The sequence below is a fragment of the Manis pentadactyla genome, chromosome 9 (assembly GCF_030020395.1).
Source record: "Manis pentadactyla isolate mManPen7 chromosome 9, mManPen7.hap1, whole genome shotgun sequence".
NCBI classification, from domain to species: Eukaryota; Metazoa; Chordata; class Mammalia; order Pholidota; family Manidae; genus Manis; species Manis pentadactyla.
Window position 1 is genome coordinate 9,029,442 of NC_080027.1, and position 26,375 is coordinate 9,055,816.

Below are 26,375 nucleotides of genomic sequence, written 5' to 3' on the forward strand. Positions count from 1 at the left end.
CAGGTTCCCCTGGATCCTGCTGTGCTGGGCCCGGGCTCCCTGGAGAGATGCCCGTGTTCTTCTCTGCAGCCCAGGCACCACCAAAGCCTGGTACCCAGCCCTGCTCAGTCTGTACTTGTTGAAGGAAAGCAGGCTGGCAGGATTAACCAGATTTCTATGGTGTCTCAAATGATCCATTTCTGCACCTGTTTTCCAGATACTCACAAGGAGAAAAATTTAAGGATTGGGTTGCTTGATTACAGTTCTATTTTAATGTGTTTCCAAACATGCTGAGGAGAAAAGTGGGCCCGTTTCAGGTTTTATGCTCCAACTAGAGAGATCTTTTTATATGGGGATCAGAGCTTACCCAAATTAAAATAAAAGCACATAATTTTGAACTTTCTTCCTTATGAACACAGATGCAGAAGTTCCATGTACAGTATTAGCTGAGTATAAGTATATATATAAGTATAGTATAAGTAATCCAACCTTATATTAAGCAGTTCTTAAGCAAGTGGGATTTCTCCTAGGAATGTAAAGATGATCCAATATCAGAAACTCTATCCATGTAATTTGCCACAATAAGAGACTAGAAGAGAAAAACCATATGGTTCTCTCAGTTGAGGCAGGAAAATTATAATAAACTTCAATGCCTATATATGAGTTCAGGGAGAGGGGACACTTCTTAGCCAACCAGGACTAGAAGGGAACCGACCTAACTTGATACAAGTTACATATCAAAACTTTTCAGCAAACTTAGTGGAGACATCACACGTGTATCCATCCCCTTACAATAAGCAGGCCTAGGAAGCCATCCTGGCCATCTCCTAACACGAGGAAAGAAAGTGGAGTGTAAGGGAGGCTCAGAAGAGAGGGAGAAAACTACGCATCAGAGGATAGATTGTCTACATCAGGGTCCTCAGACATTTTGGTCTCGGGACCCTTTGTACTTTTATTGTTGAGATCTCCAAAGAACTTTTGCTAATATGAGTTATGTATGTTGATCATTACCTAAGAAGTTAAAACCGAGAAACCATTAAAACACAGGACTACAGAAGCACGTATTCCAGTGGGGTCATGCTGCCTCTGGAAAACTCTTTAATTTTGTGAGAGTGAAAACAGAAAAGGCAAATAATGTCTGAGTTTTTATTATGAAAATGTTTTTGACCTTGTGTGAAAGGGTCTCAGGGGCTCTATGGGGTCCTCAGACCACACTTTGAAAAATGGCTGAGCTACATGAAAAAAAAAAAATTAAACTTTTAGAACTAAATAGAGACTTCAAAGTTTTTGGTTATAAGATCAGTGTAACACCCTTGTCCCCCAACCCCCCGCCCCCCTAAAAGCATTTCTTTATGCCAATAGTAACTGAAAAGTATAATAGAAATTAAGGTAGCAATTAGAATAGCCATAAAGTTTATATTACGTCTAGGAATTAACAAAGATGACTTTTATGGAGAAAATTTTAAAAATTCTATTGATATAAAGGAAAATCTTTTGATATGGAGAGACATTCTGTTCTCTTTGATAGGGCAGATTTGCATTAGAAAAGGGTCAAGTTTTTCTAAATCTGTAAATTTAGCATGACTCTGCTTAAACTTCCGGTTGGAACTTTTGAGGTACTTGACAAATGTACTCTAAAATGTCTGTGCAAGAAAAAGATCTATAAACACCAAGTGAACTTTGAAAAAGGAGAACAGAGAAGGCCTTGGACCAGCAGATCTTGGGGCACACTCGAGGCTCAGCAGTCCAAATGGTGGAGGACAGAGACCCAAAAGAGCCTTTGGAGGCAGCCCTGCATCTAGAGGAAGGTAGCACCCCACTTCTCTGGGGACACCTCAGTACTATGGGACTATTTGGAAGATGATATTCGGAAAATTGGCCCTGAATGGAGAAATAGAAATGTGGATTCCTACCTGAGCCCGTAGAAAAAAGCAGGCTCCAAACGGGCTACAGATTTAAAAGTAAAAGTTACTTGACAGTTTTTAGTAGGAGGACACTATGAAGAATCATTTCACGGCCCAGGGTTGGCCCTGGGGTCTTAAGCAGGACCCAGAAAATACAAACTTTAAGACTAAAATTTAGAACTTGAATGTACACGAATTAGTTCTGTTAAATAAAACCACTGTGGCAGAGACCAAAACTATTTGCATAATTCTACTAAGACACGACTTGCCTTTTTCACTCTCATTTATGTTACTTTATTTACCCAGGTTACAGATGACAAATTACAAGATACTTGAAACAATTAAAACTGATAAAAAATCAATATCTAAAATATAATAGCAAGTCCTGCATTCCATAAGAAAAAGATGGGGTGCTCAAAAGAAGAGTGGGCAAGCGATATTAAGTGGTAGTTTACTGGAGGGTTAACTCCTATATGAAAAGATGCTTGAGCTCATCAGTAATCTGAGAAATGCACCCGAAAGCAACAGATACTCCTCATGTGAGAAGAATTAGAAAATAGGATAATGCCAAGTGTTGGCAGAAATGCAGGAAACCAGCCTCCCTGTGTACTGCAGGTGGGAATGTCAAGCATAGAAATTCTGGAGAGCCGTCCAGCACTTCTTCCTCAAATAAAACATTTAATACCTGCAACCCGGCACTTCCCCTCTTGGGTAAACAGCTAGCGCAGTTCTCGCCAGAACAACGAGGGGCACTGTGCGCACGCTCCGTGCAGCCCTGCCTGCGGGGTATGGGGAGCTGGAACCCAGCGCTGTGGTTAGGAGTAAAGAAGAGACGTACACTTAATGAAATGGAGACATGTGCCAGCACGGTGCTGAGTGACACAGATGCCAAACAGGACAAGGATTATCTCAGTACACGACTCTGTATTTAAATTAAAATTGCACAGCACCAGACATGATAGAAGATCCTGCATGCATTGCTAGGGCACACACAACACAATGATATAAATAAACTACGCCGGAGCAGCTGCCTGGTGGGAGGAGAGCAGGGGTGGAGAATGGGGATCAAACGGAAAAGCATGTAAAGGAACAGACCATTACAGGGTGACAATGTTTCATGAACTTAGGGCTGTGATAACACTGTGTCCTATGCCGTCGAATCCCAAAAGCCAAGAATGAATGTGTGCATGTCCCATTGCTCCACTACCAAGCACCCTCTAGTGGCTCCTATTTCTAGGAAATAAAACTCAAATTCCATCAGGTTTTACAAGATCTGCCCTGCCCTTTGTGCTCCCTCACTGAGCTCCTGTCACACCAACCCAATTCCCAAACCAGCCAGGTGCCTCAGAAAGCCAACTACCTGTGCCTTTCCCTGTGACTTTTGCCCGACAACCATTCCTTCTCACCCTTCCAGGTCTCACCTGAAATGCTTGTCAGGGAGACCTTCTCTGATCCACCATTTTACTGCAACTGAAAGCCTGCCCTTTCCCTCTGCCTTTCCCTCTGCCTTTCCCCAGCACCTCTGTCACTTTAGATCAGCACTGTTTCAAGCCTCTATAAGCACAGACTACACACTGCAGTGTTTTCTAGTTCCTTAGGCATCTACTTACTTGTTGCCTGCCTGGCTCTTTCACGGGAAGTAGGCCGCAGGAGAGAACATCTGTCTTCTCTACGGTGTCTGCGCATGGTAGTGTGTCATGCATTTCTGTTCAGTGGCTTCACTGACTTGTTGAATGAAGGAAGAGGCTGGACTTAGGAAGTGTGGGTCCATTTTCAGAATGCATAGAGAAAGTAAATGGCATGTCAGGATCCCAGCCCCTCAGACCAAAGGTTCTCTACAGCTGCATTGCTGACATGTGGGACCCCCCACCCCCATTCTTTGTTGTGGGGGCTGTCCTTTGTGTTGTAGGGTGTTTATTAACCTCAGGAGATACCAGTAATACACCCACAGTTGTGATCATAAAAAATGTCTCCAGACATTGCCACATGTCCCCTGGGGGCACCACAGGTGAGGGCCACTGCCTGAGACCTGCTCCCGGGACTGGGATGGTTTCTGCTCTGGCTCTTTAAATGAAGCAAGCCCTGGCCTGCACCTTGCCACACCCAGCCCTCACACCAACTCACGCTCTCTCGCAGAGACTGACTGAGGTGGGCCTCTTGGAGCTTGGCCAGCAGTATAGCTCAAGGCTGGCGTGGGCCTCACATCCCAGGGTCCACAGACTGCCTCTCGGGGCTTCAGCTGGACCAGGCTTTCAGTTGCAGTCCCTGTGTGATTTCCAGCATGGGCATCTGTGGCTCTTCTGAATTTGAGGTGACCTAGTCAGAGTCCCCAGTCAGTGCGGACCCATGAGGGCATGGCTCTCGGTGGACAGCAGGTCCAGGTTTGCAATGTGCCTGAGGAGGAGGAATGTGAGGGGGCCTCAGAGCATGCCTAGTTCTGGGGGTGGGGAGTGGCCTCTAACACTGCCCTTTCCCTCTGCCTCCTTCAGCCTTAGCCCCTCTCCTCCTTGCTGGGAGGCTCTGGCAGGACTGGTCACTGACAGGAGCCCGGACAACCCAGTATTCTGATCATAGGAGCCAGGGAGGGCCACAGAGCCAGAGCAAGCAACCCCCACCCCCCGTCCCCCCCAGCTGCTCGTTTGCCTAACTAAAGCTCCCCCCGCCCCCTCCAGCTTTTCCTTGGCCTGGGTGAGGCCCTTGTTTGCAATTTAAATATGGCCTCATTTATGGAAGAATCCCTGCTCCTTCAAAAAGCCTTGGGCTTGGGTCACCCTCCCTGACAGTAAGGCCTCAGCCAGAAGAAACCGATCTAATGGGCCTTTCTCCCACTAACTGTGGCAATTAGTATCATAGAATGGGGTCTCCCTGCAGGGGCCAGTGCCCAGCCCACAGGCCTGCCCCCGGCGTGGCCCAAGCCCAGCTACAGATCCTCAGGCCCCAGCTCCTCAGGCTACTGCCCGACCCTGGCAGACTGGGCCCCCATGGGGTGCTGGCTGGCCTTGGAGGCGGGGGTGGGGGTGGGGCCTGCCTGCTGCGTGCTCAGGGGAGTCGGGACAGGCATGTGCCTGAGCAGTTCAGCCCAGCAGCCATACAGGTGACCCTGGGCTGTGAGGTGTGACCCTCTCAGAGGAGGGCCTGACCGGAACAAACAGCCAGACCATAATGCCTGAGTGTGTCCAGGAGGGCAGACATGAGAAACATCTGAGGATGTGACAGGAAGTAATCTTGGAGCAAATTACTTTAGAGTGGGGAGCCGTGTCCCAGCGTGGCTGAGTGGAATCTTTTCGCCCCCTTCCGCGAGGGAGCTCCTGTTCCTCTCTTCAGCAGGCTTCTGGAGGCCCTCTGTGTACCCAGTGCCCGTCTAGGGGGCTGCAGCAGGCCCTCGCAGAGCATGCCTGCTGATGAGACAGGCCATGGTACAGCGGACTCTGCCGTCTACGTGGTGCTTCCCAGGCAGGGAATTAGTTCAGGGGGCAGAGCTGCCATCACTACCCCATGTCACAGGTTTGATCATTGAACGACTCTTTGTTGAAAACTTGCCAGGCACCTGACACTGGCCCAGGCAGTAGGAATCTGATAGGAGCAGGGACTCGGAAGCCCCCACTTTTGGGGCCTGTGGTCCCGAGGCGAGAGACAACCCAATGTGTGAGCGTGTGTTTGCTGCACCCTGAGGGTAGTCCTGTGCACAGGTGGGAACACAGGAATTAGTCTGGGGTCCTACACACTCCCTTGGGCAAGGTGGGGGGAGGCAGGACAAGGGCTGCAGGCACACGGCCTTCTGGTGAGGGGGTCCGGGAGCTGAAGGGACAGAAAGAGGCCAGGTGTCTGAACTGTGAGAGTGAAAAGGAGGAGGAGAGCTGCAGGTCAGACAGGCTACACTGCTGTGAGAAAACTGGCTTTGTTCTAAGAGCTCCAGGAGTCACTGAAAGGTCCCATGCAGGGAGTGCCCCAGTGGGTCTGCACTCTGAAGGACCTACCTCCGCTAAGTGGAGATGGACTGGAAGGGGCCAGAGGCAACTGCACTGCCCAGAGACAGTGGCCAATGGTGGCCAAGCTGGGCAGCAGCGAAGGGACTAGGGGAAACCACAAACTTCCAGCGATAATGAGGGGTGAAATCAGCCTGGTGTGGTGATAGGCTGCTGCGGCAGCCAGGAGGGGCAAGTGCTGGGAAGGATTCTGGGGTGTCCAGCTGGCATGACGGCAACAGTGGGCGGCAGGAGCCTTTGTTGTTGGAAAAGGGCTCTTGGTGGTGTGGAGTGTGGACTGGCAGAAGCCATAGAAGGGAGCTCTGGGCAGGCGACTTTAATGTGGGTCTGGGGGATGGAGGGCCAGCCCAGAGAGACATCTGGGTGTCAACAGGTCCTGAGGAGCTCTGGTGGGACAGTAGGGAGAGCCTGCAAGGATGACCTAGCACAGAGCCAGAGGGGTGGCAGGAAGGCCAGGAGTCTGGGAAGGAGGGGAAGTCGCCTGCCTGAGGGTCATGGTCCCTGCAGAGAGCAGACTGGAACCAGTGCAGAGAGCAGACTGTAAGCGGTGCTCCTGGTCCTGACTGGTGGCAGTAGACAGCCTCCAGGCTCTGCTGAGAAGCGCCTCCAGTCAGTGTAGCTCTTTCTTGCCCATCTCTCTTGGGACAGGAGAGAGACGCCCCTTCCCCAAATGGTCTCTCCTCCTCTCTCCTCTTGCCCTTGGAAGGCGGCGGCAGCGAAGAGGCTTTCCCTGCTGCACGTGCGGGAGGGAGCTGGGCTGACTCCCGAGGGGAGGCCTCATCCTTGCTGAGCTATTTCATAACCTCAGAAGGGTGGAAAATCCCCCCAATCTTAATGCAAAGCCAACAAGCTGAAAAAATGGCCTTGAATAGGCTGAGATGAGAAAACCAAGAGGCCGTCAACAGCAGAGTTGTGCAGGGGGTAGGGAGCTTTGGTGGGCCCCGCGCAGACAGCAGCTCCTCAGCCGCAGTGCCCGGGACCCAGCTGAGGACAGGCGCCCAGGGGGGCGGCAGTGCCCTCCAGCTCAGCCTTCCTGACCAGCAGTTCAAACAGCCTTCAGAGGATCAGAAGGGGTTAACTGCGGAGCCTCTAACTCCTCCGCCTGCTCATTTTTAAGCACAGCTGAGCTCTGAGCGCCCCTCCCAGAAGGCCCTGAGAGGGACTCTGCACAGCCCTGATCCCCAGTGTCCCAGGAATCCAAGTGCATCTAGAACAAAGGCTCTCCGTTCCCTTCCTCACCCAGCTTGTTCTGATGTGTAAGCCAAGACTCCAGCCTGAGGCCTCTGCCCTCCATCCAAGCCTGGTGGATTTTAACGCGTGGCCATGACTCTCAAATGAACCTGTGAGATTAGCTTGAAGGAGCTGGGACCTATTCACAGGCAAACCTCAGACTGCTATGCCCCTCCAAAACACTTGGACCTCTGTGCCCCCAAAGACCAGCTCTCAGCAGTAGAAGGACAGCAGCCTGGGCACCAGGGAGATGGAGGGAGTGCTCCCTCTGACCCCCCTGTCAGTCCGCACCCACCCGAGGGCTCTAGAGTACATACCCCATCCTCAACCAGCTGGCTGGGCTGAAAAGCCTTCAGAAGTTCTAATATATGGCCCTGCACTCACACACCCTAACACACACCCACTAACTTGTGCACTTAAACACACAGGCACGCTTGCCTATGTCCCAGGCCCTGACACGGCCTGGGGTTCCGTCCCTGCTTTGTGTCATTTCTTGCCCAACCCTTGGCCCCTGTGGCTCCTTCTTCATGATGGAAGCTGAGATGCCAGTGGGCCCAGTGGCTGTCCCTGAGGTCCCAGGACCTGGCCTCTGCTCTCACACCCACCCTACTCTTGGCCCCTGGCACCCCTGCTCTTCTCAGGGAGGGAGGCAGCCCTTTGAGTGCAGGTACTCATCACACGCAGAACAGCCACACTCACAGCAACAGCAATCACCCGTGCAGCACCTTGACTTCACCACGTCTAACTATTTCATCCTCCTAACAGTAGTACAGCAAGGGAGGCACTGCCTCCATGCATGGACCCAGCAAAGAGCCACTTGGCCATACAAGTGAGTGCCTGAGGCCATTGGGCCTTAACATGGGAAAGTCAGCCCGCCAGCCCTCTGCCTCCTCTCACACCTGGGGAGGGCTGCAGGCTGCAGGCTTTTGTTGGGGCCTTGTCCTAACCTGAGAAGAGGAAGAAAAAGTCATGTGCAACCTTCAACTCTGTGGAGAACCAGGTCAGGAGAGAGGAAGAGAGGTAGTCTGGCTTGAAGAGGCTCACACAATGTCTCAGCCCATGCTTGGGCAAGATTTCTCAAGCAGCCAAGCTCCAGGCTGTGCCGAAGCCTGCCACTGTCACCTTCACTGGGGAAGGCAGCCTGGGAGTCCGGCACATGTAGGGGTGGGTGCCCAGAGGGACACCTGCAGCCATAGCCTGGCACCTGGGAGGTTGTATTCCTTCCTGCATGGGCTGCTTGGGAGCCAAATGCCACCCCGTAGCTTCCCATAAACAAGTGGGACTGTGCCCAGTCCAGGTGCAAAGGGCAGCTGCCCCCGGCAGCCTCCTGCCCTGCTCCCCCGCCTGCTCCTGCTGCCAAGGGCTGCAGGCCATTTGCTGGCTGGCTTATTTCCTGCAGTGTCTGGATGTTTGAGAATCCAGAAGATGCCCTGCTGACAGATTTCTGCTTTGCTCATTGATCCATCATTCATTTGGTCCCTCTTGTGCAGGCCCAGCCCATGGGGGCCATTGGATGGGATGCCCTCTGTGAGCTCCCAGACTGGCAGACAAGGCAAGGTCATGAATCAGGGGCTCTGAGGTAGAGCACTTAGAGGACACACTAGCTGACTGGGGCCAATCTCCTTCTGGGCCAAGGAGGAAAGGGCCATCCCCAGACACCTTCCACGCCTAGGACTCTCCAAGCAGAGGGCAGGGGTCTGTATCTTGCAGGGGGATGTATCTTGCAAACAGGGACACCCCTCCCCCACGCACCCCATTTCCCAAGGTGCGGGGGCTTCTACCCGCTCAAGCCCCTCTTCCCAAGGCCACCAAAAAGGCCTCAAGCTCCAAGGAGGTAGGGAGGTATCCCAGGAGTGGCACTGAGCCCCACGGTTGGGTGGGAGATTATCTGTGCAGGGGCTGATAGGAACTACTTCAAAGCTGCTCTGCCTAACCCCTGCATCAAATGGGCAGGCTGAGTTGTTTGAACTTTAAAAGGGGAGGGACAGGCAACCTCCCCAGTCAGTCACCTGTATCTTGAGGCTTCTCCCCTCAGGGTCTCAAAGGCCTTCCTGTGTAGGCCAGGAAGGGGCCAGGCCACCCTAATCCCAGGCAGATAGGGGTGGGCAGTTACTGCCCTTCAAAACCCTGCAGAAGGCACCCCTGCATGCCAGGCCTCCATGGTTCTCTTCCTGGGCCCTGTGGTCCCAACTCCCCTGGTCATCCCTTGCCATTTTCTCAGGTCTCTTTCAGAAAGCCCACCTGCCCTGCCCTCCAGCCCCCATAGGGGTGTGTGAGGGGAGCAGAGAGCAGAGCCTCCTCCACCACCTCGGCTCTCCACCTTGCTGTGTGACCTTTGGCTCACCCTCTCCCCTTGGGCACATCACCAGGGGAGCCGGGCTGCTGAGCACGTAGGTTTGGCACAGTGGGACAGCACGGCCGGACCAAACAGCAGTTCCCACCACCCAGTTTGGACCCCAGCTCTAGTGCAGGTGAGTTTTTTATCATCAGGAAGGTCACCTAATCTCTCTATGCCTCATTTTCCTCATTTGTGAACTGAAATTAAAACCAGCAGATATCTCCTGGGGTTATTGGCTTGGTTAAAGAGTCAGATCAGGCCCAGTGATCAGGAGAAGGCCCGCCTTGCCAGCAGTAAGCATTTGGAATGGAGGTACTCGGGCTGCGGGGCCTGGCTGCATGACCTCTGCCCTTCCACCTGACGTCCTGGCTTGCTCATCAGTGAGCTGGAGGCCGAGCCCGGCGTCCTCCTGTGAATTGGCAACTGCACACATGGAGGCTGGGGCCCAGTGCCTATGCAGAGGGTACACAGGGCAGCAGCTATTGAAACTGCTTGGGAAGTTACCCAGACACAGAGGAGGGCCCTCGGGAGGCCTTGTCAGTGACCCTCTTGGCTTGTATAGAGGCCTCCGTTTCCTCACCTACACAGAGGCTGATCATGGCTCCTCCCACCCAGACCAGACAGTCCAGGAGGGAAAGCCCCGAATGAGTGCGGGTGCCCTTGGTGGGCAGGCGGCAGACCCTCCCTGTCCCTCCCCAGGGAGCTTTTTGCTGAGGCTGGCAGTGTTTCCATCCAGCCTTCCTCCCCACCCTGCTGGGTCCCCTGCCTGACTCCTCACTGCAGCCCAGTGAGTGTGTGCCTGTGCCCAGGGGGTGCTGACCCCTCCCTCACACCAGAGACATCAAAGGGAAGCAGGAAGCAGCGGGCCTGGTGACCCCCGGGGGGGGCAGGCAGAAGTGCCGCCACAGCGCAGCCTGGGGCCCAACTGCTGGGGATTTTCCATCTCATCAGGATTTCCACAGGACACCCCGACTCTGGCCTTTGAGGCTCCTCAGGAACCAGGGTTTGGGCTGGAGCCCACAGGGGAGGGCAGGGGGCTGGGCTGGTGGCTTGTGAGCATGTGGTCAGGGATGCCAGGGGCCCCTGTCCTGAGGCTCTGCATGACTTGATGGCTCCGGACCCTGGTGCATCAGAATACTGGGCCCTGGGACCTGGCTGGGGAGGCCAGTGGGGAGATGGCAGATTTGGCAGAGGGCCTGAGAAGAATGGAGAGTCAATCTGCCCTCCCCCAACAGCCACACCTCATAGACAGGGGGTGGGGGAACACAGAGAGGCTGTGTTATATTTATCAGGGAGAGGGTTGCACAGAACAGGCCCAAATGCCAGGTTCCCGGGACGTTCCCCCCGCATGTGCTGCCATAGTCCTATTGTAAGCAGGGATGTTGTGTGGACAGCTGGGCCCGAGGGTGTGACTCCACCTGCCGGAGCCTTCTACAGAGTGTGGTACTCAGGCAGCCGCAGGCAGGCCAGGCTGTCCCAGTCCTCAGCCCTGGCCACCAGTCCCGGGAACTCAGCACTCCCACTGACCCTTCGTTTGGTAGATAAGCCCAGTCTCGGGTCTTTTAGCCTAAGAGCAGTGTTTTGAGCTGAGGTCTACTGACATGTTCCCTCAGGGCATCTATGTTACTCCCTGGGGTTCCTGTCTCTCTTGAGCTCGGACCCCCAGATGTTCACCTCAAACTCTTACTCCCACCTCAGCGAGCTGGGCCAGCCCCATCCGCGCCCTCGTTCACTGGGAGGATGGTCCAGTCATGCCTGGGATCCTGAAGGCCCTCTTGGACCTGGGCTGGCCCCTAGGCTGGTCCCTGGCGGACACACACACCTGGCCCCTCCCTGAGTCGGGGTGGGGGGCAGATGGGTGCTCGCTTCAGTGGGGAGGCTTCAGTTTCATGGTTGGAGCTACTGGTGCCAGGCTGCAAACAGTGCTGGGTAGGACAGCCCAGCCTCAAACAAGGATTTGCCATTCAAGTGAGGACCCATGTCTGGTCTAACAGCCATGCTCTGTGCAGCCCAGCCTAAGAGCAGACGCGCTCGTGTGGAAAGCGTTGGCAGCCAGGCTCCCGATCCGGTTACCGCAGCTGTCCTTGCAGGAACACGCTGCCCGGGGCTGGGAGCTGTTGTTCTGGAGCTGTGAATGAGACTACACTGGAGGCAGGCAGGGGTGTCTGTTGGTGGGAATCATTTCAAAACAATCATGGAAACTTGGCAGGGAGGGGCTCTTGGCATAGGAGCCTGGGTCTCCTGGTCAGGAACTGGGGTGACATCCCACTGACAAACCCAAGTGTATCCCTAGCCAGCCAGGCACAGCATTGTGTGGTCTGGGGTCTGGTCCTCTCAAGCGTTTCTGGGTTGGGGACATTTGTTCCACGTATCATAGGGCCTGAGGGTCACACAGCCAGGCAGGAGCTGGTTGCGGGGGAGGGGCAGGATGGGCGGCACTGCTGTGTTCTCAGGAAGGCACAGAAATCCCAAGAAGTGAGGGGGTGAGACAGTGCAAAGGTTGACACTTTATCCTTGACTCAGATACGCTAGGGGCAGGCCCAGTACCCTCTCTCCTGCATCCCCCAGTTGGGTAGGAGCCAGCAGAAGCTAGAGCAAGCTCCATCCTGACCCTCCTGGGTGTGGACTGAGGCCCAGAGTAGGCAGGACTTGCCCAGGGTGCCCAGCAGGAAAATGGGAGAGTGGATCAGGGCTCGGGAAGGCTGTCTGCTGAGAATACGTGGCCTCCCCAAGCCTGGGTGACAGCCGAGTTCCTGGTGAAGCAGGAGATGGCCTGGGAAACAGCCCTGGCCCACTCTGCTCAGGGGTCCTGTTCCCAGGAAGGGCTGACTGCACAGGGCCTTTCGGGCCAACTCAGAGCACCAGGAACAGGGACCTGCCTGCACAGGTGCCAGACCCCACGCTGGAAGGCCCAAAGCCTTTGTGGTGGCTCTGAAATTCCAGTGCCTGACTGGGAGGCCAGCGGGGCTGTCCCCCGACCCCACATGGGGTGAAGCCTACAGCCATATAAGCCTCAAGCTCTAGTCATCCCTGTGGGTGCCCCAATGCCCAGTGGGGCTGTAGTTCTGTGCCCAGGTGGGAGCAACCTGCTGATGTGGCCTGTCAGACGGGAGGATGCCAGGCTTCTGGGGACCCAAAGGGCTTCCCATTCAGGTGGGTTTCTGTGTGAAAGGAGACCCACTGACATCCTCCAGCACCAGGAATGGACTGGGACCCTGAAATGGGAGACACGGATTTACGGGTGCGATGTGTCACGGCATGTGTGCTCTAAGGGTTTGGAAAGTGTCGCTGAGAGGACTGAAGGGTGCTCATGTGAGCTGTGCTAGATGCCCCCACATAGGGGAGCATTCTGTCCAGGTGGGGACTCTTTCTGAGCAGCCTCTTCCCTGTCTGATCAAGTCTGACCGCCAGACCCTCTGTGCCAACCTGAGCCCCCACCCGCATCTGTAATTCTCACAGGTTGTCCCAGGAGGACATATTATATCCAGGAAATACGAGTGCCCACAAGGTAGGGATGGGAGGAAATTGTGAATGGAAAGCAGCAGAACTTTAAAAACTGAAGCCATTTCACTTGAGTCATCTGGCGCAAACACAATGTACTGTGTGGGTCAGGGGCCTAAACCTACTTTCTGATGCAGAGAAAGCCTTTGCAAACCTAACGTATGTTTGGGGTGCTCTCTGGAGGAGACTGGTCACGGGATTGCCCTGGCAGGGGAGCCCCCAATCCCTGCCTGTGACCAGAGCAGCCTGTGAGGGAGACCAAGAGGTAAACCTCCCCATCTGCCCCTTTAGGTGGGCAGGCCTAGTTACACGGCTTCTCCAGGTCCCTTGGCCACAGCAAGTCCTTAGTGGGCTACCCATCCCAGGTAGGCCAGCAAGCCCATTCTCCTAGGAAAGCTTAGCCTCAGCTCTGTTGCCAAAGACAACTTCTCTGTTGGGGATATTCTTCACTTCAGGGACATTGAGAAAACAAATCAATTGCTTTTCCAACAAGTAATAGTGGAAAAGGAGTAAGGGAAGGGAGGTCAGCTAGAAAGTTCTGGAACGTAGTCTGTTTACCAAAGGAGCATGTTTTCAAGTGGGAGAGAATGCTGCCGGAGAGCCGAGGAATCAGTGGGGACTGAGCCCCTACGGCCCCCTGGAGCTTATCTTGTGCCCCCATACACACACCCGCCTGAGCCACATCAGAGGAGAGATGGCAAGTACTGAAGAGGGGTGGGCCCCTTTGGCCACACGTCAACGCCCCTTTTGTTAACTTAATCCAATCACAGAAGGTACTGGGCAGAGTTGTTTTACCAACAGCTGCTGGTCTCCAGGCCCCAGGGAACCTCCGTCCCTGAGCCTGGTGGCGGGCTCCCTTCCCAGGGGAAAGGGCCTCTTGAGAGTCGCTGTAAAAGGGTCCCCAAGTTGCCGCACCAGTTAATGAGCTATTTGCTCTACACAGTGTCCTGATAAAGGGGAAGGATGAAGTTAGCTGGTGCTGACTAAGGAGAGACAGGGTTGCCAGGGAGATGCTTCTAAATGGAAAGAAACAAAGGCAGTCATTAGGTTTTGTCTGACGAGGAAAAACATCATGGAGAGTGCACTTTGGCCGTCTTTTGTGTTTATGATTTGGAAGAGAGGCAGCCGTGAGTGTGGGGCCAGGGAGAGGAATCTAACAGAGCTGGTGTGCGAGGTGGAGGCTAGGATTTTGGGGTACAGAGCAAGAGCAGTAACCAGAGGCCCAGGTCATCTGAGCCAACCTGGAGCTCAAGCTGGGAGGGAGTAAGGAGGGTCCAATGGCCAGGACAGGCTCCAGGGCCTTCCGAACTAGAGGTACTAAGATGAGAGTGGAAGGGGGGCCCCCAGAGGCGGAGATGAAGGAGCAGGTGGGATCAGGTAGGCACTTCAGGCTGAGCATTCAGCCTCAGCCCGCATTTTCTCTGTGTTATAAATCTCTGCTTCGCCTCAGCAGTCCAAAATGTTTACTTTGAACTAAGCCCTATGTTTTAACGAGTCATATTTTAATAGGAAAACCATCTTTGATGGGATCATATGCAATTCCTACGTTTTCCCAACCAGTACGAGCCCCACGGTTGGCCTTTGCAGGCAGTAGAGGCACGAGAGCAGCCTACTACTTGGCATGGAAAACTTGGCCTGTACATGGCCAGTCTTGCAAACTAAAACACTATTGCCCATCCTCAGGCTGACAGGTTTTGGAGGGCCAGGACCCTCACGTCCGGCTGTGTGAGCCCCAGTGTGCCTTTAATCGGGTTTTGGCCCCATTCCTAATGCTAGCCTATCCCAATGCCTACTGAACTGGTATGATTTATCCTGGAAACAGGAAGATCTAAAGGCCCCTGGTTCTCAGGCTAACGGGATGTGTCATTAAGAGGTGGGCAAACTTCCTCTCTGGGAAGGACAGAAATAGGGTGACCAGGCAAGGAAGACATCTGAACATAGTCTGACTTCGGTGTGCATACACCTGAGCACACCCCTCCCACCCACCCCTACCCTGGACCACCATTTTCTATTGGTGAGCATCTGCCATCCCCAAGCCTCAGTTTCTTGATATACAAACACTGAAACGGGCTTTATATTCAAGGCCCTAAAGGATCATCAAAGTCAATGCATATGATTTGCCTGCATTTCTAGAATGGCAACAGAAGGGAGAGGGCTCCCTGAGGAGAGAGTCTTTGTAATTAAGGACCTCTGGCAGATTCTGGACTCCAATGGCCATGGGCTGTAGAATGTGGACATGAGCCCTGGAGGAGGAGCAGGGGTGAATGAACCCCAAGAACTCTAAGGCCTTATCACCTCTCCAAAGCCTGCTGTGGACTGCTTGGGCCACCAGCAGACCCTCGTGGGGGGATGGGCCACCACTGGGGTCCTGCACCTGACTGGCCTGGGCAAATCTCCCCTCGCTTATTCATTCACTTATTTATTCATCAAACATTCACAGAACAGCCATGATGGGCTCCACATGGATTAAGCACTGACGATAACAGCGTTGAACAAAAAAGGCCTGCCTCTGCCTTTGCTGGCCTTGCACGATTGTAAGAGACAGCCAGTCAACCCCGCACCACAAATAAACACACAGTTATACATTAAGAATGGGAGGGGAGGTATGGGCTTCTCTGTAGCCAGTCTGAGGGTTAGAAATAGGCCATTCTGAGGTGGGGACATTTCAGCTAAGACCCACAGGATAAGTTGGCCTCAGCCTGGGGATGGGGAGAGGGTCAGAGAGAGCTTGGCTTATTTAAAATGATACCAAGAGAATATTGGAGGAGCCCTGGTGACTTCATCAGGTCCACTGTTCAGGGTCGGTGTTAGTTTTGTGACCCTGGGCCCTAGACTTAACCTCTCAAGCCTTGATAATATACACAACAAGAGTGATAATACTCTTACGTCAAAAGCTGCCATGATGTAAGGATTAATGAAATGATATTTATGAAGCACTTAGCACAATGCCTAGCTAAGGGGAAATACAAATATTACTATTTGAAGATTATTCTTTAGCCCAAAGGTGTGTCAGGGCTAGCCAGCTTTCTCCCCACCTAAATGTGCCAGCCTCCTTCAGAACACCTGGGTGCCTGGGGAGTGCTGACAACGAGCCCAGAACCTCTGGGACAGTGGGGATCGCCCCACTTAGCTCCTTTGGGGCCCCCGGGGTACTCACTCATGCCTCTTGCATTGAAGAAAGGACATACACACAAAGGGCAAAGGTGCATCCTCTCCTTCACCTGCCTTCAGGGCACTGCACGGAATCTTCTGGGGCTCTTCAGGTTCAAGAGCCCAGACCCTGCACATATCATCCCTGGGGGAGCCCACAGGAGTTCCCTTCCATAGAATTGCCTTTCTTAGCTGTGTGTGTGTACAGGTGAAGGGGCACACCTAGAGACCTCCAGAGAAGTAAAAGTCAAGTTCCGTCCAGGCTTCATGGGCCAACCCAGCCTGGAGTGGGTGAGTGGGGGGCCTTTACCAAGCCCCACTTAGGGGCTTGAGGCCATGAAGGTCAACTGACCCCCCCTTTCCCCAGAGTTCTCACAGGATCCCCATTCTTTGTCTGCATTCTAAGAGCCCAAGAGCCATCCTCTACATGGGGGTAAGCAGGGGGTTTCAGTACGCCTAGGGGGTCATGGAGTTGGGGGAAGAGAGCTGGGAATGATGGGTGGGGAGGGAAACAGAGGTGCTGGGAGAAAGTGAGGTCCTCTCTAGCGGGAGCATTTGAGGCAGGAATGCCCTGTCCCAGCGCTGCCACAGGATGGCCCCAGGGCTCCCAAGCCCCTCCTCAGGGGCTCCCTGAAACCCTGCATCTAACCCATAGGGAGTTAACTTGTTTCCTTCTGTCGCACTCTCCATCAAACGTAAATGATGTAAAAAGACCTTTTTTCTGAATCCTGTTACCACTCAGAAATAGAATTGCTGTACAAGAATTTTTTCACAAGAAGGAAATCCTGCCATTTGTGACAACATGGGTGAATGTGGAGGAGAGTGAAATAAGCCAGACGCAGAAGGACACATACTGTATGATATACCACTTATATGAGGAATCTAAAATAGTCAGACTCACAGAAGCAAAGAGTTGAATGGCGGTTCTGGGGGAGGTGAGGGCGGGGGCTGGCGGGGGACTCGGTCAAAGGGCACAGAGTTCTGCCGCATGACGGAGCGCCAGAGACCTGCTGTCCAGCGCAGCCCGCACCAACGGCGCTCACTGTGTACTTCAAAAATTCCTCAGAGGGTGGATCTTATAGTAAGCGTTCTTATCACAAAATACTACTAATAAATAGGAGGGTGGGAGGAAACCTTCGGAAGTGCCGGGCAGGTTTATGGCTTAGATCGCGGTGATGGTCTCACGGGGGTGTATATTTAACTCATCACCTTGTACTATTAATTATGTAGAGGTCTTTGTGTGTCAATCATAGCTCGATAAATGGTTAAAAGAAAATCAAAAACAAAACAAAAATATTTTTTCCACGGGAGTTTAAGTATCTATTTTAAAAATAATCACATTCTTAATGAAATCTTCGAAAGACTCTTCAGAGAGTCAAAGTACCGCTGGTGGCCAGTCTGACAAGGCTAGTGTAATAAAAGCACACCTGTTTCCTCTATGATAGTGCAAAAATCCTAAGGAAATATTAGTAACTAGGGTCCATCAGCCTTAAAAATACAAACCTAAATAGGGTCCTAGCAAGAACCAAGGATACATGCCACAGCCTGAATGTGTCTCCAGGGAATTGTGTTGAGTGAAAAGAGTTAACTTCAAAAGGTCCCCTATTGTATGGATACATTTATAGAGCATCTTGTAACAACAAAACCAAAGAAATGCAGGACTGACTAGTGGTTGCCAGGGGTTAGGGACAGAATGGGTGACAGGGAGGTGAGTGGCTACAAAAGGGCGGCAGGAGGGACCCTGAGGGTTGCGGAAGCTCCAGTCTGTCTGAATCCTGGCTGTGATCTTGTCCTACAGTTTGCAAGATGGAACTGTTGGGGAAAAGGGGTAAAGGATACATAGAATCTGTTGTTTCTTACAAATGCATATGAACCTATGATTATCTCTGTAAGTTTAATTAAAAAAAAAAGCTCCAAATTAAAAAAATCTGTAGCCCTCCTAAAAATACTCTGTGATGAATTTTAAAATGTGCAAAATCGATATGAACAAAGGGCTAAAAAATACTGAGGGACATTACAACTGATTTGAACACATAGATAAACCTGTCCTATTTGTGGCTTGAAAGACTTTTTACAAAAGAGAGAATTCTAAATTAATCTAAATCAATTGCAGCTTCAATAGAAAATACCAACAGAATATGGAGGTTCACCCCACATGCAATTTTTTTTAAATCAGGCGAGCTAATTGTGAAGTTTATGTAGGAAAAAAAAAAGCATGTGTGCATATCCTGTGAAGGAAGTGGCTGCCTGGCCCCCTGTGCCCCAGGCAGGTGGTGGATTGTAAAGATTACCCATCATCCTAAATCGTCTTATGAGGGTGCATTGCGTTTTCTGAAACTGATTCCACTCTAACTCCCATCCCCATCTGCCTTGTCAGGTACCCACCATGATAAAGATTTTAACTGAGTGACTTGCTGTGAGGTATAGACGTGCATTTGACCAACATTCTGTAACCTCCCCATATGTCAGCACTGTTCTGTATGCTTCACATTAGTAATTCATCCAATTCTCCCAGCAGCTCTCGTATTATCCCCATTTTACAGTTGGGGAAACTAAGACTGAGGTTAAATGCTCATTCAAAGTCCAGCAGGTAGGAAGTGGGGTAGTCAGTATTTGAACTTGGGCTGTGGTCCTAGAATCCGCTCTTCACCACCCTTTTTGTGTACATATCAGTAAAGCAGCACAGAGCAGGGCAGGGATGCAGAGGGCAGAGCACAGTGTCCCTCTGGGCTGGTTTCACATGGACAAGGCTGGACAAGCTGCCTGGGTACGGGGGCCCAGACAAGCAGACAGTCACGACTGTCCGCCAAGTCGTGGTGTGAAACCATTTTGCCCTGCACTGGTCATAACCGCACTCACGCTGTCACACTTTATACCGTCAGTTTTTCCCTTTTTGGTGGCTGGCCTGGGGGAGGGGCTGGCTACACGCTACAGATTTGATTTCTTATTGCAGTTTTTTCCTTTCTGAATTAGGCTTATTTACTCCCTTGTTCTCTATCAAGTTCCTGAATTCAGTTTTTCTAAGAATCTGTGAAATTGGAATCGTACATGTGTAGGAAATGACTGCTTGGTAGTCCTGCAGCACCCCTGTCTCCCATCTGGATTTTGCCATGTGAGTGAGTCCCAGAAGAAGTGCTCCCATTCACTGACATTATTGGCTGCCAAGATGAGAACTTGACCCAAATATGCCAGCTTCCCGTCCAACTCCCCATCCAACTCCAGAGCTAATCCTGTGTCTACATCAGAAGAGTGTTTTGATGTGAGGCCATGCCGTGGAGTCCCCAGCTGATCACACTGTGTGAACTGCAGTTTCGTCTCATCGATTCTTAGTTAAGTAACAGAGCTGAGGGAAGTCCTGCCACTCTGGCAAGCACATCGAAAAGCTCATAAGTCAAGTAACTGAGTCCACCCCCATCAGCGGGACCAACAGTCATCCAGAAGACAGTCTAGAAATGGACATAGGTTAAGTTAGAGTTTGAAATATAAGTAGCAGTTAAAGTCAGGGGAGAGAGGCCGATGTACTCAAATAAGTAGTGTTGGGACAACATAAGAAAGTGAATTGGATTTACTGACTCCCTATATCAGAGTCCAGATAAAGCACTGTTTAATTGAAATAAAGAAAAATAACAGAAGAAAACAGGAGAATTTATTAGAGCAATCTCAGAATGAAGAATTTATTTCAAAATTTAAGACAAAGACCCCCAAATCACAAAAGACTGCCAAGGTTGACTATCTAAAAATTTAAAAATCCTGCCAGCAGAAAAATATTATAGAAGCTAAAAGACCAAAGAGAAATTAAGCTAAAATATTTTCAACACATATGATAGAGTTCCTATAAATTAGTAAGAAGTATTAGAAAAAATAAGGGTATGGTGAGATGGCTCCCAAAAAAGAAAAAGAGGTCTTTATTTGAAAAGATAAAAACCTCATTCACAATACAAGAAATGCAAATTAAAAGTCCATTTCTCATCAAGTTAATGAAGATTAAAACCGTGATTCCTCACTTGTTTGTGAGGGTGTGGGAAATGGGCACATTTGTGCAATTTTCATGGTAAAGAAGGGTGCAGCCTTTGTTTGGCAGGGTCTTTCAAAACATGTATGAATGTCTAACCCTGCTAAAAACGGGGACAACGGGCCTCTTGCAGTGAGTCCACCTGACATAGAGACCGAAATTTCAGGAGAGAACAGATTTGGCTGGGAAGTTACCTTGAGCAATAACAATAAGAGTTATGAAAATAAGATTATCCTACAATAAGTTGTAACTTCAGATACTGACTCATTTTAGAAAAAAACAAAAATGAGGGAGGTTCTGGTGTGAGGGTGGCAAGCATCTGATCTCACAGTAGGGCATCTTTTACTTGAGAACAGACTTGGGCAGTGCTTTCCCAGAGGGGGCGTTTTGTAGAAGGTTGGGCTTCACCTCTTCACCAAGGGGCTACCCTTAATCTTTCATTATTTCGTTTGCTCCCCTTTGAAATGCTGATCTAGGCGTCAGCCTTGATTTTTCTCTTCAGTTGATAACTAGTGTAACTCTGCCTGATCTCTAATCTCTGTTACAGAGATTCTTCAGTTTCACTTCCCTTCGTGAAATCTTGTGTCTTGGCAAGATTTACGGTTCTTTATAAGTGATTTACTTTATATTGTCCTTGTTGGTACGGGACAGCCTAGAAAGAGACTCAGTCAAAAAAGAGAGAGCAGGGATAAGATGGTGGGGAGAAACAATAGTGTTCATGGGGAGGAACGTTCCAGAGAGACTAATTTCATAATCGGGCAGTTCATTAGTGAATATCGGAATGGTGAATGGCTGGCGTTAGCTGCCCCATACATCCGCCAATGGGGGACTTGTTCCACACATGACTCAGTGGAATGCTCTGCAGCTGTTGTTCAAAGGAGATGCGCTAGATGTCTTAATATAGACCCATCTCCAGAACATTTGGGCGTCTTCCCTTCAAACAGTGCCCACTGGGCCCTCATGCTCACCAAGAAATGAGGCGGCACACTCAGTGAACGCGGAAAGGTTTCCTTACAGCGCTGGGCCTGTGGAGACAGGCCCACAGTGCACGGGGCACTGGCTAGGGTTCTGTCCTCATCAGATCCATCACTCCTCCGAGCCATTGTGCTCCCGTCAGCCACCTCCCACCAAGCGCACGGGAGTCGGTGCTGCCCTTAATCAGGCCCTAATGAGCGGCCCATCCCTGCACCGGCTGATGGAAAGCTTGCTGATTAACCCCAGCATGATATTCCTTATTCCCCTGACAGCCCTCCCACCCCACCACCTACATGCCTTTTTAGGGTGCCTGGGTCCCTGTGTTCACAGACTAGAGCTGCCATGAGCACAACCCCATCTGGGGAAAGCCCAGCCCAGTGGGCTGAGAGCAGAGGCCCAGGAGTTTCCTCAAGTACCCTGGGAACTCCACCACGGGGAAGCAGTATTCCAACCCCACTGCACTGAGCTGTTCTGAACTGTTACTCGTGCGTGTGCGTGTGCGTGTGCGTGTGTGCGCCCGAATAATGTTATAAAATAAAAATGCCTCAGCTGTACTGCCCTATAATAAAGCAATCTTGTCTGGACTGCTCAAAAAGAAGTATGGCATACCTATATATTAAGTCAAGAAAGGCAGACTGCAGATAAATATATACTACATCACCACTTGTATAAAAAGGAGGTATGCATACGTACACACAGACATACTTGTTCCTGTATAACACTGGAAAAATAGGCTAGGGAACTGTTAACAGTGGTAACCTTTAGGGAAGGAAACTTAGGAATTAGGCTTTGGGGTGGGGACAACCTGCCCTTTCTCCACACTCCCCTTTGTACTCTGAATTCGTTTTACCATCTATTTGTAAAGCCCACTTTATTATTTTTTTTCTAGCAAACACTTTAATACGTAAAGCTACAGAGCACGCCGCCGTTCTGCCAGGGTGAGGGGGCAGCGCTGCACTGCGGGGCCAGGGCGGTGGGTGAGAGGCAGCCCCCGCCTCGTGGGGGTGTGGGCTCTGCTTCGTGTCACTCGGAGGAGCAGGGGCTGCCCCAGCACAAAGAGGTTTTTGACAGGCAGACGCAGAGCCAGAGTGAGAGCAGGCCCTGGGCGGGCTCCCAGGGAGCCCCCCCTCAATTCTAAGGGGTGCCCTCCACCCATCTGCAAACCAACAAGGCCCTCTTAGGAAATGAAATGCTGCACATGTTTTGTCCTTACAGAATTTTGAGAGGAGTGATTTTTAAAGCAGTGAACACGTACAGCCATGTTCTGACCACTGTGTCTCGTTAGATTTTTTATGTAACTTGTCCATTTTTAGGTAATCTCTGATTTTGATCAATGCAACAGTATATATATATATGTATTTTTTCCATTAATTTGCCTAAATGTCTATATAATGTTTCTATATTATTTTCTAATGCATAGTAGCATTTTAAACTCTTTTTTTAAAAACTGTAACTTAGACCCCATTTTACATCCATGCTTTATACTGCCAAAACTGCCTTGGGGAGGGGCGAGTCATCTTTCCTTCTGAAACGGCGCTCTTGGGAGCTAGTTGGGCCCTGCGTATTCTGGGGAACTGACACAACGTTGACCTAGGAGGAGGCTCCATCTCTCCCCACTGGGGCACCACCCCTGTTGGGGTAGAGAATGGAGGGGAGGACAAAATTGGTGACCCACTTGGGCCATACCCCTACCCAGCGTCTCCAGGGCCTTTGCCCTGGGCATCCCTGTCCCCCACCTGGGTGTGGGAAGGCCTGGGCATGCCACTGGCAGTGAGGCTGGGTGGGAAGAGTGGGCCGAGCGCCCGCCACTCTAAGAGGAAACGAAGAGAAACAGCTCCAGTCAGCCCCAGACGGGAGGCCTGGAGAGACTCTGCAGCTGGAGCTCACACAAAGGACTTTTCAAATCCTGCAGCCAAGGTGCCCAGGGAGCTTTTTTTTTTTTTTTTACAGCTATTAGGGTGACAAGCCTTTCCAAAGGCCAGCAGTTGGCGAGAGTTTCCAGGAAGCTGGTCTGGCACCAGGCTGGGATTGGAGCAACTTTAACGAGTTAACTTCAGAAGGAAGGAATCATCAGGGAAGGTTTAAGGTTCAACAAACTTTTTGAATTATTTTGCAAAAACTTCTGGCTTTCAAATATAAAGGCCTGCTTTGCCACGACTGTTTGAAGCCAGAGATTGTTTCAGAGGCAACACAGCCTGCACGTTTCCAGTCCATTCACTCCAGGTATTTGTCTTAACTCCTCAGGACAGGCTTTGCAAGTGCCATCCAGTGTCGGGGAATGCTGGGGTCACCTTACATGTCTCATCAAACACCCTCCGCTCATGTGCCTCTCCCTCCACAAGTCCCCACGGCCATGTGTGCACACACGCGCACACCTTCCCCAGGCAGGAAGCTGCTCTTTGCCAAGAGCGAATGGAATTCAGATTTCCAGAGGGTGTCCTTGGCCTCCAGCTCCATAGCGCGCTCTGAAGAAAGGTCCTAGTGTGTGTGGTGGGAGCTGAGAGAGGGGCCTGCATCCTTGCTCACGTCTATCTGGGCCGCAAGAAAAACCCACAACTGGCTGCACTCTCCCCAGCCACACCCGGCCTCAGTCACATTCCTTCCCTCCCGGAGCCCACACTGGGTGGCCCCAGCAAGCCAGCTTTCACATCTCCCTCCCCCTCAGCAGGGAGACCTACCAGGCCCTCCTGGGGCAGCTGGAAGCCCCTGGAAACGACTGAGGGGCCTCGGGGCTGGGCACCCCACCCAGGGCCCACGCCCACCTGCAGCGCTTACTCCCCATTGCACGCACCCTGGGGGCTCAGCTCTCTGCGGGGAGCCCCTCTTCATAGCCAACATTTACTGTCCTTCTGGTGGCTTGGCTGGGTCTGCTGCAAAGGCGGACACTGCCCTTCCCCACCAGAGGGTCCCCACACACTAGCAAGAAGGATTGCCCCCCACCACTGCCCCACCTGTCCAGTCCAGGCCTTCTGAGCCCTGAGATCTGGCATCCTTGGGAGTTAAACATTGACGGGCAGAGACCGGCACAGATCCAGTGAATGAGACAGTCTGTGATCAGCCACACGGTGGATGGGCTTCACGCTTAGCTTCTCTTTGGCCCAGGTCACTGGGGCCTTGCACCTGCATGGCCAGGTAGCAGCAGGTGCAAAGAGTGATCCTTTTTCAGGTCATCAGAGTCAGTGTGGACTGTGACAAGCAGGTGCATTTATGGCATTTCAGGTGCTCAGCCCTCAGGGAGGCCTGGCACCAGGGCAGAGTGTCCACTGCTAAACAAAGGCCAAGCTGCACTCTACCTGGACAGTCCCCTTGTTTGCCTGTGCGACTGCCTCCAGAAGCGGTGGCAGGCTTCTGGTGGGCTGCGTTTCTGCATGGGGAGAAGGCTGCACTTTGTGGCCTGGGCCTGGAGTCTCTGCTCAGGCTTTTGGCCCTGCTCACAGCTGCTGTGATCCTCTGTCTGGGTCAGGAACCGGGGGCATCGCTGCTGCACTAGTCTTGCCCACTGGGGCCGTCCTGGCTGAGAACCATGAAGTCCTACATGGCCCAAGAGGCCACCTTCACTGTCCCTTCTGGCCAGCCCAGACCCAGTATTTCAGTGTTTTTGTAATGCCCTGACTTTACTAGCCTCTTCTTTCAGGCATGGCCTGAAGCAGACTCAGCTGGGGACACACTGTTCCCCATTCCCTGGGGATGTCCTGGGTGTGGGAGAAGCAAGATAAGGGGCAGGGTGTGGCCAGGCCCGCATACATGCCATGTTCTCCTCTCCCAGCGATAGGACAACCAGGCCATGGTGCTCAGGGAAGGTCCCTGGCTAGCCACCAGGACTGGGGTCACTTGGCCCATGCCTCATGAAGGGGACTGGCTAGGCCTAGTTCAGAGTGGAGTGCAGGCCCCACTAGAGGAGACAAGTTTCACTGGGACAGTAAAGGAGCACGGGATTCAGGATCAGGAGCCGAGGGCCTGGCCCTGGCTCTGCCAGAGCTGGTGTGTTCTCTGGACACGGTCCTCTCATCTCTGGCCTCAGGGCTCCCATCTCCCAGTCTGCCCACCTCCTGACACTTACAGGGTTATCTTCCACCCTAAACCCAGAGCACGTGGTCTGGCGAAGTCCACTTCTCAGTGCAGGAGACAGGCAGGTGGTAGAGGAGCCCACGGGCACAGGGCTCCTAGGCACTGCCAGGGCCTGTGGGGAATCACTGGGGAGAACATCTCTGGGAAGCCCTCTGAGCCCCTGGGGCAGCTCCGCCCCAGCCCCGTTACACACTCCAGCCCAAACGCAATCAAGCTGGGGGCCAGTTTTCCTGCGAATGTGTCCAGCCAAGGCCATCCCATCCTGTGACTCTAGCCCCCTGCTCCTGCCACGGATCTTACCCTGCAGCCAGGCCCTCAAGAGTTCCCACCTAGAGCCCACACACTTGGCTGGGGCATTCATGGGGCACTTCAAAAAGAAGAGCAGGAAAAAAACATTCAAGTGATAAAGTGATTCAAACTGATAGAGAGTCAATTTAATTTAACAAATCCTGACACAAACCTAAAGAAAACATTGAAAAATAAACCCACCTCTGAAAGACCTAAGGGGCAGGATTAGGTAGGAAAGGAAAGGTCCCCTTGGGGCAGAGGATGGCTGCCCCATTTGGGCCAGTGAGTGGAGGACACTGGGCTAAGCCAGAGGGACAGCATAGAACACGTTCAAGGACTGTAAGCCCATGGTCCCGATATGACCTGACCCAGCACTTTACGCCCTGGATGCAGAGATCAGCTAACAGCAGTGAAGCAGGAGCCAATGACTGGCTGCCTGGTGCTGTCCACTCCCCTCTCCGGGAGCAGCAGGCCCAGGCCCATAATCACAAGTGAGGCTCTAGAGAAGGTCCCCAAGGGAGAGAGAGAGAGAGAGAGTATGTGTGTGTGTGTGTGTGCAGCTCCGTGCTCTCTCAACAGCATTACCTACACCCATGTTGCAGGTATCTACTGCTTTGTGAAGTCACCCGGAGCTCTGCCTTAGTTTCCCTAGCAAGGCACATGGTACGCTGTTGTGGCAAGGGTTATACTTTGGGTGCAGTGTACCTGATCTTGTCCTAGAAGACAAACTGGGCAGTCAAATTACCTTTGAAAAATCCCTTGAATTGGCCCTAAAAAAAAACTCTTCCTCAGAGCTCTGCGTATACCCCCTGCTAAGTTGTTTAGTGCCTGCTGAAATGGGAGAACCTCTGTGGGAACATGGGGTGGGGTCCGTGCTCCTCTCCAGGTTATTCCCTGGGCTGTCTTCCCAGTGAGCCTCTGGGGCCTCTACCTATGTCAAGAGA

General features: G+C 52.0%; 2 protein-coding genes and 1 long non-coding RNA gene across 7 annotated transcripts in view; 2 read left to right on the top strand and 1 right to left on the bottom strand.

The window, feature by feature from the left end:
- Positions 1–25,954, top strand: part of LOC130684778 (uncharacterized) — a 28,086-nt gene extending 2,132 nt beyond the window's left edge. Inside the window, exon 2 of the mRNA XM_057506725.1 lies at positions 23,026–25,954. Coding sequence (XP_057362708.1) covers positions 23,026–23,126 — 101 coding nt within the window. The 3' untranslated portion in view covers positions 23,127–25,954. The remainder of the gene's footprint in view (positions 1–23,025) is intronic.
- The window catches only part of LOC118907337 (uncharacterized), a 209,454-nt gene that overhangs the window by 180,627 nt on the left and 2,452 nt on the right, over positions 1–26,375 (top strand). The gene's annotated exons all lie outside the window — the stretch shown is intronic.
- The window catches only part of KCNQ1 (potassium voltage-gated channel subfamily Q member 1), a 324,142-nt gene that overhangs the window by 134,172 nt on the left and 163,595 nt on the right, over positions 1–26,375 (bottom strand). The gene's annotated exons all lie outside the window — the stretch shown is intronic.